A 15007-nucleotide genomic window follows, 5' to 3' on the forward strand; every position below is an offset into this window, starting at 1 on the left:
TCCAAGGGATTTTTAGTGCTAACTCACGTCTTATTCTCCACTTAACCTTTTGAAAAAGCCCAATCACACGTACAGCTCACATGTCAGTAACCATGAATGTCACTGCTCTGTCACATTACACTGTCCGCTTTCCAAGGCCCAATCCAAGCCAACGCTCCTCTAAGTAAAAAAAAGTCAAAATAATTTGAAAAGGGAAAATAAGAGGGATTGGTCCCACGTACCAATTCGACCGTTGCAAAAAAAGTTGTTCTTAGGAACCCCCCATTTTCTTCTCCGTCTCTCATCGATCTCGCAATATCTCACTCTTTCTTGAAAAAACTCTTCTCTCTCTTCCTCTCTCTAAAAATACTTCTTAATGGCGATTGCTTCAGAGACCCAACCCCAAGAGAAGGTAATTTCTTGTAAAAGGTCGTGACTAGTTTAACTTGATTTCAAAATCTAGGGTTTTTGTTCTCTCATCTTGTAAAGGAACCGGTTCTCTTCCTTAATTTCTCTTTTATAGATCGAAATTGAATATTTTCGTTAGTTTATATTTAGGGTTTTGAATTGTGGGTTTTTTTAATTTTGGTACAGGCCAGTACGGAGGTATCAGGAGAAGAGAAGAAGAGATGGACGCTAAATGATTTTGATATAGGAAAGCCACTTGGACGTGGAAAGTTCGGTCATGTTTACTTAGCCAGAGAAAAAAGGGTGAGTTTTTCAGTTTCATTGATGATAAAAACCCTTTATTTTTATACAATTAAATTCGAAATCTGTGCTTGTTATTGTTCATAAATTGGAGCTTATATGTGAATTTATTTGGGTTCTCGTGTTAAAATGAATTTTTAATTTTTAGGTTTTTTGATTTTGGGGTTACCTTAGAAAATTTAAGGAAACTAGCAGGATTTTGTTTTAACTGATCAGTGTACAATCAATTGATCTTTTAATGTTTGTTGCTGGTTCAGAGCAATCATATTGTGGCTTTGAAGGTTCTGTTTAAGAGTCAGTTGCAGCAATCACAGGTTGAACATCAGCTCCGTCGCGAAGTTGAAATTCAAAGTCATCTTAGGCATCCGAATATATTGCGCCTTTATGGTTACTTTTACGATCAGGTGTGTTTCTTACGATCCTCGTTTGATTTTTTGAAAGTGTTTGGTAAATTTGACTGATTAGTGTTTTTTCTACCTGAAATTGTGGCAGAAACGAGTTTATTTGATATTAGAATATGCAGCCAAAGGTGAACTCTACAAAGAATTGCAAAAGTGTAAATACTTCAGCGAAAGACGTGCTGCTACTGTGAGTTATTTTTAAGCCGTCTCTTTCAATTATCTTCAGTTTACTTGTCCTGCTGTTAATACCCTGGTGCCAGCATGTTTTACCTTCAGTTAATTTGCTTCAAACCATGATTTTTCCTTGAACTTCCTATTTGAGGCACGAAAATTACATTTTGCACTGTTATGTCTGATCATGCGAATACTGGGTAGTTATGTTGGGTGTGGATTTGTTAAATGTGGCAGTATGTTGCGTCATTAGCCCGGGCACTGATTTATTGTCACGGCAAGCATGTAATACACAGAGACATCAAGCCAGAGAACCTGTTAATAGGTGCACAGGTGATATGACAGCTATTCTTGATAGAATTTCCGATATCTATTAGATGATTGATTGAAATATATGTGCTCATAAACAAAGTTAACATTGATTTCTGTTGTCAGGGTGAGCTCAAGATTGCAGATTTTGGTTGGTCAGTGCACACTTTTAACCGCAGGCAGACAATGTGTGGTACATTGGACTACCTCCCACCAGAGATGGGTATGTATGTAAGCCATTGGATTTAAAGGCCAAAGGAGCTTCCTGTTTTTATTCTTGGATTTGTATTGTGGTCACTTGTATGGTTTGATTTGAGTGAAGCCATTCATATACCATTTGATTATGTGAAGGAAATGGTTTTTGAATAATCTTGAAACAGCTCTTCCAAAGCAATAACTTGATCTGATTCCATTGAAAAATAATTGTTACGGTATTCTGTTTTTTTTTTTTTAATTGGTATTCTGTTGATGGTGCAGTGGAAAGTGTAGAGCATGATGCGAGTGTTGATATATGGAGCCTGGGTGTTTTGTGCTATGAATTTTTATATGGTGTTCCTCCATTTGAGGCCAAGGAACACTCAGACACATATAGAAGGTAAGCATGAATTGGAGAAATGAAAGAAAATGAAGAAAACTGCAAAATATTCCTTCGTTCAGAATACATAAATACTTGTCCAATTTAAAGGCAATGAAGGGTCCTAAATGCTTCTCATTTTTTATATTGATCACTTGCTAATTGCATTTCTCATATTGTTCTCTCATCAAGAGTCTCTTGCTTCTGTGCTATAAACAAGTATCAAGAATAAAATGATTTGTTGAAACCTTTGCTATTGAATTTATTTCAATTTTACTTCTTTTTTTGTGGCATTATTTAGAGCAAACTTGTAATCCTCGTTTTACTCTGTTGCTGATACCTGTTACTTTATCAATAGGATTGTGCAAGTGGATCTAAAGTTCCCTCCAAAACCAATTGTCTCTTCTGCAGCAAAGGACCTTATTAGTCAGGTGAAAAATCATTTCTTGCTTTTTAACCCACAGTGGTTGCTGCATCTTCCATGGTAGAACTTAATTTGAATCTCGAACATTATAAATTAACTACCCAAAATACATTGGAGATGGGATTGAAAGCTGTGATTATATTACTTGCATGGAATTAAAAACTGTGTTTAGACCTTGCTAGCAGAAGTAATTAACAATGCAGAAAATAATATTATGTTATCACTTTTGGAAGGATCTGTACTCATTCTCTTTTGTATTTTTCTTCCCTCTTCGAACAATAGATGCTTGTAAAGGATTCTGCAGAGCGCCTACCGTTACATAAGCTACTTGATCATCCCTGGATTGTTCAAAATGCTGATCCCTCTGGCATCTTTAGGGGTTGATTTGTCTTTCTCTAGATGCCTTACTGTTTCAAGGACCAATGGTGCAAGATTATAGAGAAGAACGCAAAGAACCTCTAGGCGAGAGGTCTGTGTGAATTTGTGAAGAACCGGATCATTGTAACTTTTTCTTGTAAGAGTTCATTGCTCATGTTGTCTCCAAGCTCCTTAGAACATAAAAACTAATGGTTTGTTGGATCTATTTCAATTCAATTTTATGTTAATATAGCGGCACGTTCTCTTCTTTCTAGATCTTCCATTCTTTCCATTTCCAGTTCCAACAAATTCACACAAGTTCATAAGCTCTATAGAACATTCTCTTCTTTCTATCTTCCATTCCTTCCATTTCCGGTTCCAACACTGCACTTTCTAAATTACAGCAATTCTTTTTTTGTGACATGTACAGCACAATTTTTTTAGAACAGTATTTAGTAGTGCGGCTTTGCGGGGAAGAGAACGCAAAAGGATAAAACAAAAACAAAATATTGTAACTTTTTAACCATGCCTGTTTCTGATTTCAACAGCATGAAACAGTACTGCAACTTCATAGGCAATTGCTCTTTTGCGAACTGTTAACACAGCTTTCTATTCACAGAATGTGCCAAAAGCAACGAGACTTATTTATTTATTCTTCTGTTGGGGGATGACTAGGACCTGATATGCCAAATTAACTTACCAAGCCGCATATATAATCATGTAAATAAATCATATTAGATAAAAAATTTGTAAAAAATTATAAATCAACCAAAACAAAGGCTGCATCTGAGAAACAGAGCAGAAAGTGAAACTTCCCCCTTGAGCAAAATAATTTTCTCACTATTTTACGCTGTTAAAAAGTTTCTGCACGGGCCCGTGGCCACTGCTGAATATAAACATCGCAAACAGATATACAGCAAAGATAACTTGATTTAAAAATCTTAAGATTTGATCAGACATATATCCAGAGAAATTCCCACCAAGAGAACATGTTTAAGAAAAGATCCGCCCACACAACAAATAAATATTACGATGCAAATCCAAAGATAACAACTCCTGTGACCTGAGGTTTAGCTTGTATGATGTTGGTTGGAAGTGACTGATGGTGATATCATGCTAGGAATCTCTCAACATTAGTGATTGTTCTCACATCTGGCACCATCCAATAACTGGGTTGGAGGTTTGTACTGATTTTTCTTGCTTTCGGCAACAACTCTGGGGCTTATGAAGCTTGGTTGGTTAGTTGAAGAAAGGAGTCTTGCCCACATCCTGTCAGTAATCACAACCTGGTTCTGCCTCTCATTAATGCGCTGAAAACAAAAATGAATAAATAACTCCAACAGTAAGCATTGGTGTCAAAATCAACATCTTTTCCAAAAGATATCCCATCACAGATAGAAGTTGATCAAAGTAAATGATGCAGAACAAAGGAGGAAAGAGCTGACACTTGCAGCTGTGATTGCAAGGCTTTGAATTTATGGTAGTAGTCAAGAGGCAGAGGCTAACAATGTAAAATTTCCAGTCAGTGTCAAGTTAGTGGGCTTCTGACAAGAAAAAAACCAAAAATCTATAACAGCTGATGATTTTTTCAGTTATTTCCACAATATTAAGTATAATTGTTATTTTGGTACATAAAGGAATTTACCTCAAAAGGAATGTAAGAATGTTGACCATTGACAGGTCCGACTGTAAAGCCTGTATATCCAGCCATTGCTCCATGAACTGCACTTTGAGCAAGGAGGTAGCAGTAGACATTATCGGATGCATTACCTGGAACAGCACGAATCATGTATGTAGGATCTGCAAGATGGTTGGGTCAAAGTTATGACTTAGCACCTGAATTGAGTTATAGCATAAAAAAAATAAACAAAGAACGTTAATATAAGTCACGTACCTATATATTTGAGAGTGATGGTCATCTTCTGTACTCTTGCAAAATGATCCTGCACAGAAGTTTAAAAGAGGACAATAAATTAGCCAGTGGAGAAATTCCTATAAATCATAAAATTTGCAAAGAATGTTCATCATCAGAACTTCTCATCTGAGAGTACAAAAATGTATATGGTATTTGAAAATCAACACATTATGATGGCTCTATATCAAAGATATGAAGAGGCATTGAAATTCTAAGAGCTTGAGGTCATCATACCGTGGTATGTATAGATTTAAAATTCAATAAAAGAAGAGCTCTTACACACACAGAAAAAAATAAGTGAAATGTTTATGAAGCCATTCAGGAATAGAAGCAAATCATAAAGTAGACAACAACTATTAATTGACAAATTTCTATCTTTAGTATGTATAATATTTTAATCAAATGATCATCATGCTAAGCATTACTTTGAATGATTTTCTTGTAAAAGTACATATCATTTAAAAGACCTTTGCTAGGATTAAAAAGAAAAGATAAAAAAGGATTGCTTCATCAGCTGCATAAGAAAACGGGAAAAGTAAATTACTGATTGCTTAACAAGGCTAAGCTATTGTGATTTCATAAGATAGACATGAAATTGAAAGTCACCAAGAAATCACAAAAACAGGGATCGAAAGTGATAATAATATGAGATTATCTCTAAATTTTCTGTCAAGTATTACATTAATTTTATGAGATATCCATAACCCAACATCTTGAAGCAGATGGTTTCCTGAAGCATCTTGCTGGTTCATAGATTGCAAGTACTTTGCAAGAAGATCCTGTCCTGCTCCTTCAGCGACAACGATAACCATGTGTCCATTTTCTTTAAGTCGACGTTTAATGAATTCAAACAGTCCACCTTTTCCTTCAAGATAGAAGGGTGATTCAGGAATCAAACAGCAATCCACATCCCGGCTAGCAAGAGTTGCATGCATTGCAATGAAACCTGCATCCATAATTCCCAATAGAATGGAGAGATGGTAAAACAACACATGGAGAGGTCTAATGTGTGACATGGTTGCCAGAGATTGTATCTGTCTATGCCTCAACTTACCACTGTGGCGACCCATCAGCTTCACAATGCCAATGCCATTCTCAAAACTTCCAGCCTCAACATGGGCTGCATTAATTGCACGTTGAGCCTCCTCGACTGCAGTATCAAAACCAAAGGACCTGTCGATGACCTGAATCATAATAAGGACACTCAATGCAACATATTTCTCCAATACTTAATGTGGTTGTGCAGAAACATGACAGGAAAGAATTCAATGATATCACAACTAAAGATGTGTCAATGAAAGTACAGGAATGTCATTATCAATGGTCTTGGGAATTCCAGCAACTGCAACATTGAGGCCTCGTCTTCTAATTTCCTGAACATCAAGAAGCACTTTGTTCAAAATTTAGCAAACACATTAAGGTAATGATGTGTACAGTCAGATAATCAAAGGCATTGAGAGATGGAAATCAAATTGCGAAATGAAAAGCAATGTCACAGATGTACAAATGGTATGCCAGAATGTTAAAAAGATCTGTCAACACAGCCTAAGAACATTTCAGTAGGCATGGAGTCGCAGAGCTACATGTATATGAATTCAGAACCTCCTTTTATCCTGAAGCAGCAGTTTTTTGGGTCGGGCATGGAAAGAAATACATGATAGGGTGTCAAAATTGGAACCCGCCAACATTCTCAAAAAAAAAGAAAAAAAGAAAAAGCAACCTGCTAAGGATGGTAGCATTGAATTAATTGGTAAGATAATAAAGTAATTCCATCCAAGCTAAATCATCAAAAAACAATTGTATGCTGACAGTAGCTCAAAATCACTGAAGAATATGTTGACTGGAGGAGAAGAAAAAATTCAATGGAAAAGTGTGGCTCAACACACATTCAAGAATTCCTTATTATTCAAGCAGCCATAATAATTCCAACTATGTGCCCCATGTGTCTAATATATCATTTTCAGCTAGTGGTATGTTATGCTCCGTGGATCAAAGAAGTCATTGAACAAATCAACTGTTACACATAAAGCTTACCTCATATATCACTGCTGCTCCTTTTTGAGTTCCATCACCTCCAATTATATAAACCTGGACCACAAGAGGAGATGATCAGTGCCTTCACATGGAAAGTGTAGGCCTACACTACAGTGAAAAATGAAATTTAAATTAACAATGCACTCAAAAATTCATTTCTTTTGTTTGGCAACTTCAATCTACAAAGAAAGTCCCACTCAATACCAACCTGATTAATCCCCCGATCCTGAATACTGTCAACTATCTTTGATGTGTCATGACCACCTCTTGATGTCCCCAGGATTGTACCGCCACGTTTATGGATGTCATCAACTACCTTAGGAGTTAAATTAATGGTGTTCTTGGCATAGAAACCCCTGTAGCCTCCCTACAATGCGACACAACAGATTCATGCCGTTGAGCATGTGACATTACCAAATTTTGAAGGACAACATTTCAAACTTCGATACTCTCATTTTTTAATTCACCACCAATACATTCAAATTCTTACTTTGTAAACAAAAGAATTCTAACAAATATAGGAAAAACACCTGAATGCATGCTGTGCAGGAGAAAAATGCAAAAATTGGATTACAAAACTGTGTTTGTGTCAAAACCATGTTTAGGCGTCAAATATAATAGAAATCAATCACTCACATCAATCCCAAGGACCTTGGTGACACCATAAATATGGTAAAGGCCACACACAATTTCCCTGATCACTGTGTTGAGGCCAGGACATAAACCCCCACATGTTACTATACACGCGCGCACGTCACCCGACTTAAAATACACCTGAGCAGAACAACAAGCTCCTATCAGTGAGGGCATAAACACCATAAACACATGATTAATATCAGCGTTTCAACATATTCAGACAGCAATCTGTAAAGGGTAACCATACCTTTTGACGAGGTCCGGCACGTCGAAAGTGTGTCCCTCTTGGACTGTTGTTATGAACAACAATCTAAAAACCATTCATTACAATAAAAACATTAATAGCCAATAATCTTTATCAAAAGTTATAAACATCTAACAAAATGAAATCGACATTGACAGAGCAACTAACCTTTTGAGCAACAGTATCATCCACATCAACAAAGTACTGCCTGAAATCAAATCATTCCATTTTATTTATTGAAAAAAAAAACAGCAACTGATACAATAACCTTATACAACTAATACAATAACCTTAAGACAACAGCCGAATCATGATTCATGCCAACTATAAGTCAAATATATGCATATCAAAATTCTTACTCACTTGACTCCTGCGTAGGCTGGATTGTCTTGTAACTGATTTGGATACGTCTGCCACAAAAAAAAAATTGAAAAAGGAATGAAAATAGAGTTATTATTTATCACACAACGAAATTTATAAATTATGCAAAAGAAAAAAATCTCAACTATCAAAAACCTAAATAGTAAATCTCAAATTCATTTTACTGATTAAGCAAGCAAACACGATTGTTAAACAAAAGGAAAAGGAAGTGAAAGCTTTAGTGCTTTGGAATACAGCGAACAGAAGCAAACAATCAAAAGCACAGATTCTCACATTGATAAAAATACGTATAATCATGCGTCTATGATATAGACGTAAGAGAAATGAAAAGAGAAGGATGACATTACAGGGAGATGCGGAATATAGTCGGTTAAATGAGGCACATCTTCAAGCACATAACCAGCAACACCATTCACTATTTTAATCTTCGAAACTCCATCCATCTCTGATCTCTTTTATGGGTGCTTGAAGAAGAAGAGGTGGCAGAAAGAAAGAATAGCATAGTAAGAACTAAGAAGTAGCTTTTCTAGCTTGCGTTTGTGAAGGGGGTGTGTGTGTGTATAAGTAACGTCGTGTGTGTCGGGGGATTTTAGTGGGCGGGGGTATTGCGAAACAGGTGGCGTGTGTTTTCAGGAATCATTTGATAAGACAGGACGCCACCTGGTTTTGTAATGGGTTTAGCAGGGATGGTTTTGGTGTCTTGTCGTTCTAAACCAAATGGGAATTCACTTGGTTCTTTAACTGATGGTCGGGGGTTTTATCATTTTTCATCGTGAATTTTTTTTATTATCCAGTTGAATGGTGGTATTTTTATAATTAAATAAATATAAATATTATTAAAAATATATAGTTGACATGTTAATTGCACTCGTTAGCACCTGAATACAATTGACACCATTTGAACCAGGCGTGTTAAGTGATGGCTTTTAGAGTTGCGATTAAATCATCTCGCCAAACCCTCCATTTTCGGGCGGTACATGGGGCGTGTGGATTTCTAGTTTATTATTATTCTTTTAACTCTCTTTAATTTTAGCGCTTAAACCTCGGTGCTTTGAAAACAAGCCTTTAATTTATTTAAATTTTATTAATTAATATTAATGTAATTAAAAAATAAGTTTCTTAGCTAAAGAAAGTTAGATGTAAGATTTCATCAATTACGAGTTTAGAATATTAATAATAAAAATTTTAAAAATTTATAGAGGTCGCTTTATTTAAAAAAAAACTATATTTTTTTAATTTTATTTTTTAAGTCTTCGCTTTATTTAAAAAAAAAACTATATTTTTTTAGTTTTATTTTTTAATATATATATATATATAATTAAAAATTGAGCTTTATTTTTTTTATATAGAATTTTTCATTAAATTTAAAAATAATTTAGCTTTATATAAAATTTTTCATTAAATTTAAAAATAATTTAGATCGTTTCAGTTTCTCGAGCCTTTTTTAATGTCATTCTTTATTAAATTTATTTTTTTAAAGAATTTTATTAAATTAAGTTAAATTAATTGGTTAGATATAAGAAATACTAACTTCATAATATTTTATTTTATTTAATTTATAGGTTGTTGCTTCGATGATTTGTAATGTCTATCTAGTATCCACAATAAAATGAAAATAAATCTCCAACAAAATCTTTATTTTTCTTCTTATAAATATGATATTGCAAACTCATTTTTTATAGTTAATTATTACTAATTTTTTTTATTTTATTTATTGTTAATGTTTTTAAATCATGTTATTAAGTTAATCGATATTATTGAATCCAATAAAGTAAATGACTCATGTTTTAAGTTTTTTATTTTATTTTTTAAAATATTAATATTGCTTAAATATTTTTTTATGTTGGAAAAGATTTAACTGTGGTGTAACACTAGCACCCATCTAGTTAATTAATACATTATTCTATCTACATAAATTCTTTATGTATCATATATTTTTTTTTATGTATCATATATTGATAATACTTGTGGTGTAGTGCATATTAATAAGAATAAAATGAAAACAATGATAAATATGAGTTTAATTGTCAAATTTAGCATATAATTTGGTGCCTATGACTAAGATCTCAAGTTTTTCACAACTATTCATTTTGATATGTGGTCTTCTGAATGTAAAAATTCATGTTTGAAATTTTTATTCTGGATGACTTTTCTTTTTCTATTGTTACATGTATTTGATACATAAAAAAATATATGAATTTCTTGAAAGCTTTCCAGTCTATAAACATAAAGTTAAAAATCAATTAGAACATAGCATGATTTATTATTATTATTAGTATTATTATTATTATTATGGATAATATATATTTGAGTTGTTCAATAATATTTGGACAATATATATTTGAGTTGTTCAATAATATTTTAAATCATATTTAAAAAACTATATTCATCTAAAAAATTAAATTATCAAATACAATTCTAACAATGATTCTATAACAACTTTAACATATCTCTAAAGTAAAAAGTCTTTGGATTATGAACAAAAAAAGAGACCAGACTTTAACAATTAAGAAGTTCAAGACTCGTCCATCCGCATATTCATCCCATTGTATAAAAGAGTTACATTGTATAAAAAATAAAAAATAAAAAGAGTTACATTAGATAGTGACACTTTGAGATGCATCCCATTGTATAAAAGAGTTAAATTAGACAGTGACGCCTTGAGATGCTAGAATTTTAGAGGAGCAACTTGGAAATTCATAAATTATTTGAAATTACTAAAAGGCTGAGTTAATGATAAAAAAAAATGAAATATATTTTAATATAAGATTTTGGCTTTACCCTTCGAAATATATGTATGATGCATTTGGTAGAATCCATCGAGGAAAAAAAACATTTTTTAAAGTTAAGAAATCACTTTATTTTCTTTAATAAAGGATAAATAAAAGATACTTTAAGTATTAACAAAGTTTTATCATTATCTGAATTAATAAATGAAAACATGTAAAGAAATAAATATATTCCATAATAAAAAATTATACACAAGCTAATATGGATATAGTGTGTGTAGTATTATAGTAATCTATATGGTTATTATTTAAAAAATGAGAAAAAAACTATTTTTTAAAGTTAAAAAATCACTTTATTTTCTTTAATAAAGTATAAATAAAAGATACTTTAAACATTAACAAAGCTTTGTCATTATCTCAATTAATAAATGAAAACATGTAAATAAATAAACATATTTTATAATAAAATATTATACACAAACTAATATGAATCTAGTACATATTTGGTATTATAGTAATTTATATGATTATGATTTAAAAAAATAAGTTTAAGAAAAATTATAAATTATAGTTTTTTAACCAAGATTTCAAAAAAATGTTTTTAGTAAAATTTATACAAGATTATTATTATTATTATTATATAGAGAGAGACTAACCGAGTACTTTTTTAGAATTTATAACCAAGAAAAAACACATATTGCACCAAGAACAGGAAAACAAATGAGTACTCACCTAAGAATAGAAAAGCAACAGGTTGTGAATGGATTTTTTTTAAAAAAAAAACTCATGATGATTCAATTGATAAAAAAAAAAAAAACTCATGATGATTCAATTGATAATTGTAAAGCTACATTAATTGCTAGAGGATTTATACAAGGGCCTATCATAGACATTAATTAGTGGATAAAATTACTTCTATAAGAATTATAATATATATTGTTGTTTCATTAGGTTTAAAAATATTTCAGGTGAATGTCAAAATATCATTCTTGAATGGTGGATTGAAAAAAAAGTTATTCATCAGGCTGTAGAGTTGAAGATAAGGTCTGTAAGACAGGTAGCTTAAAAATATATATCTATAATCTCAAACATTTGGCAATATAATGGTAATGTACTTTCCATAACCTACAATAAAATTTGGTTTTATAGCTTATAAATTTGATTTTTGTATTTGTCATTCAAGCAACGAAGGTAGTTTAAATTTTTTACTAGTGACAATATCTTATTATTGATAAAGATGCTGTATATATTTTAAAATTAAATATTTTTTTTAATTTTATTTATTAAAAATTAATATTTATAATTTATTATAATTTTTTTATAAAATTATTATAATCTTATAAATCATATTATAAGTTTGGTCAGCACATATGAATTCATTAATTTATCGCCGCAATACTTGAAAGGATAATTGTCTAGTATGCATTATATTTTAAATTCATGATTAATTTAAAACAAGTTAATAATGTTTGATTTTTTATATATATATTTGAAAAAAAATTGACCCGTAAAAACTATATACAGTGGTAGCATGATATCATCTAATAAATTTTAAATCGAAATTTAAATTAAAAACAATAGAAGATAATATAGGATATGTATTTGAACCGATGGTCATACGTGGCCAAAGGAAATGAAAGTAAGTGGCGAGTTTGTTAAAAAACCAAAAGTCCTTGATTTATTTTTTTTAATACATAACCCATTAACCATTTCGTTTCAACCCATAGAAACATTTAACAAATTTTAATATAAATAGCTGCCGCCCCCCGATAAATCTGCTGGAGTTAACTGTTTTGGAAATCATATCCAAATGAACAACAGCCCATCATGTGACGCACTATGGGCACTGTAAAAATCCAGTTAATAAAATATTAACTTGAAAATAGATTGTTAAATTAAATTAAAGATACAGAGTTAAGATAATAAAGGATAAAATTAAAAGAAATAAAAAATATATATATACCAGATGTTGCTAAAAACAAAAGTTGTAAAAAAAGATAAATAAAATTATACATAATTAATTAACTTTACAAAAATAAAATCCAAAGAGATAAAGCTTGGAGCTTGAAAGGAGAGATAAGTTGAAAACCAAGAGGGTTGAGAGAAAATTATTATTGAAACTGCACGGGGCTCACCAAAAACTACAACGAACATAACTATTTTTCTTGTTTCTAAAATTTGATTTCTACTGATAATATTCTTAGTAAGGAGGTTTAAAAATATTTCAAGTACGCTAGGAATAAAATTTATATGTTAAATAAACAGTGAAATTCTTGATTCTAGTAATTAATATTTTTTTAATTAAAGTAGCTAATAATTTATAGCTTGTATTTAATATCTGGCAGGTTAAGATAACTAGTATTTATAAAATAATTTTTTATATAAATTTAGAGATTATCGGATGTTTAAATAATTTTTTTAATATATAAAAAGTGTAATGATATTTTAAAAAAATAAACTCTAAAAAATATATATACTAAAAATATTAAAAATAAATATATTATGAATATAAAAATTGAAATATGCATGGAATATTTATAGTTCAACGGTATTCAAAAATTAATTAATTTATAACTCAAAAGATAGCACATCATACACCTAAAAATTAAGCCCTCGGCAAACATATAATATATCACCTTTTGTTTCAAATATTAATTGGAGTTTTATTATAAATTCTATATGATAAATCCAAATTTAATAAGCTTAAAACCCCTCACAATTCTAAAAAATAAGTTTAAATACTGTTTGAATTCAATAACTAAGAGCTTTGAGTATCGTGTTTAGATCTATTTTTCACCTCTATCGAGCTAAAACAACTCATCTAAGTTTGGCATTCTTTTAATAATTTTTTGAAATCTTCATGTAGGTACCTTAATATGTTTTACAATTCAACAAGTATTAATTTGAACGAAATATAACTCAAAATATCATAAGAATGAAATGATTTTTTAACTCCTTTTATGTATAAAAATAAATCTTAATTAATTTTAGTTATCTTTTTACTTAAAACAGGCATCCTATTAACTAAAAGAAAGATTGTTTTATTTTGGGATATATTATTTTTTAAGTAAAAACAATCACTTGGATTGGTTGGTTAGTGAATTTATTATTTGGCTAGAATTGGTCTTTAGTAAAAAAATAATTTTTATAGAAGCACTGAATTCAGATGTGACTAGTTTGATGGTATCTTTTTATTCAAATTCAACTAGGGAGAGGCATTTAATTTTTATACGTGAAAGTCAGTCCAATAATATTTTTTTTTTTTTAGATTCAAGAAAACCTTATTTTTTAGAAAGTATATTTGTAAGCTCAGATAAATAAATAAAATCCTAGCTGTCTCAGACTTTTACAAAAGATATACATCTTAACTTAAACTTAAAAGCTGCTGTGCAGATTTTAAACTTTTTGCTACCAAACTAACGTCTATTGATACAAAACTTGACCAGTCCAATAATATACTTGATATTAAAACAAAAAAATCATAACCTGTCATGTTAAATAGAAACTACCACTGTTGGAATTTAACAAAAACTTTTCGAATAGCCCGCATACATTCTCAATTTAGTTGGCAAAGCCATTGGTGTTATTGCAAGTGAATAATAACCTGTCGCGTTCATATTAAGATTGTATTTCATTGGAGTTAAAAACTGAAGATTAAATGTTCGGGATGTGAAAAAGTGGTTGAAGAACAAAATATTAAGGATGATCAATGAATATTAACAAAAAAATAAATAAATAAGAGGCGTGGGGTTTTACTGTGCATGAATACAATATATTGCCTCTCACATTTCTCTGTGTATTCATTCAATGATTTATTTATTTTTAAATTTTAGAGCAATTTAATCTTTTTATGGTCAAATTAAAGGTGAATACCTTCTGATTTGTTGATGAAGGGCCCGATTGAAAGTTAAGGGAACAAGGTTTAAAAAATGGGAAAACCATGTGGCTTTTTTAAAATTGGTGTGAAAAGTTAACTTTAATCCTTTTATTTTTTATTAATAGATTTTCAGTCCTTATAATTTTCTAAAATTCAATATTAGTACAAAAGTTCATCTCCTTATTTCTTAGTTCTTGGTTTAAGATATGAGAGAAAATCATTGAATTTTATTAATAAATAAAATATATCAATTAATATTAATTTTTAT

The 15007-nt window shown here is 30.8% G+C and overlaps 2 protein-coding genes across 2 annotated transcripts; one reads left to right on the forward strand and one right to left on the reverse strand.

Moving 5' to 3' along the window:
• The first annotated feature begins 268 nt into the window (after positions 1–268).
• On the forward strand, positions 269–3194 carry LOC105122255 (serine/threonine-protein kinase Aurora-1). Its single transcript, XM_011021255.1, has 9 exons — positions 269–391; positions 574–690; positions 945–1091; positions 1180–1275; positions 1497–1592; positions 1695–1791; positions 2046–2163; positions 2501–2573; positions 2849–3194. Exons 1-9 carry the CDS (start codon positions 356–358, stop codon positions 2948–2950), a joined length of 882 nt encoding a protein of 293 aa, XP_011019557.1. The 5' UTR covers positions 269–355; the 3' UTR covers positions 2951–3194.
• A 548-nt stretch (positions 3195–3742) lies between these two features.
• On the reverse strand, positions 3743–8778 carry LOC105122256 (ATP-dependent 6-phosphofructokinase 6-like). The gene is made up of 13 exons (XM_011021256.1): positions 8481–8778; positions 8116–8162; positions 7921–7960; positions 7756–7818; positions 7509–7646; positions 7081–7239; positions 6873–6926; positions 6143–6211; positions 5893–6022; positions 5519–5784; positions 4818–4866; positions 4569–4723; positions 3743–4233 (listed from the first exon to the last, which is right to left on the reverse strand). The coding sequence occupies exons 1-13, from the start codon at positions 8574–8576 to the stop codon at positions 4057–4059; spliced, it is 1443 nt and encodes a 480-aa protein (XP_011019558.1). The 5' UTR covers positions 8577–8778; the 3' UTR covers positions 3743–4056.
• Positions 8779–15007: the final 6229 nt, after the last annotated feature.

This window comes from Populus euphratica, unplaced genomic scaffold (genome assembly GCF_000495115.2).
Source record: "Populus euphratica unplaced genomic scaffold, PopEup_1.0 scaffold19.1, whole genome shotgun sequence".
Classification (NCBI taxonomy): Eukaryota; Viridiplantae; Streptophyta; class Magnoliopsida; order Malpighiales; family Salicaceae; genus Populus; species Populus euphratica.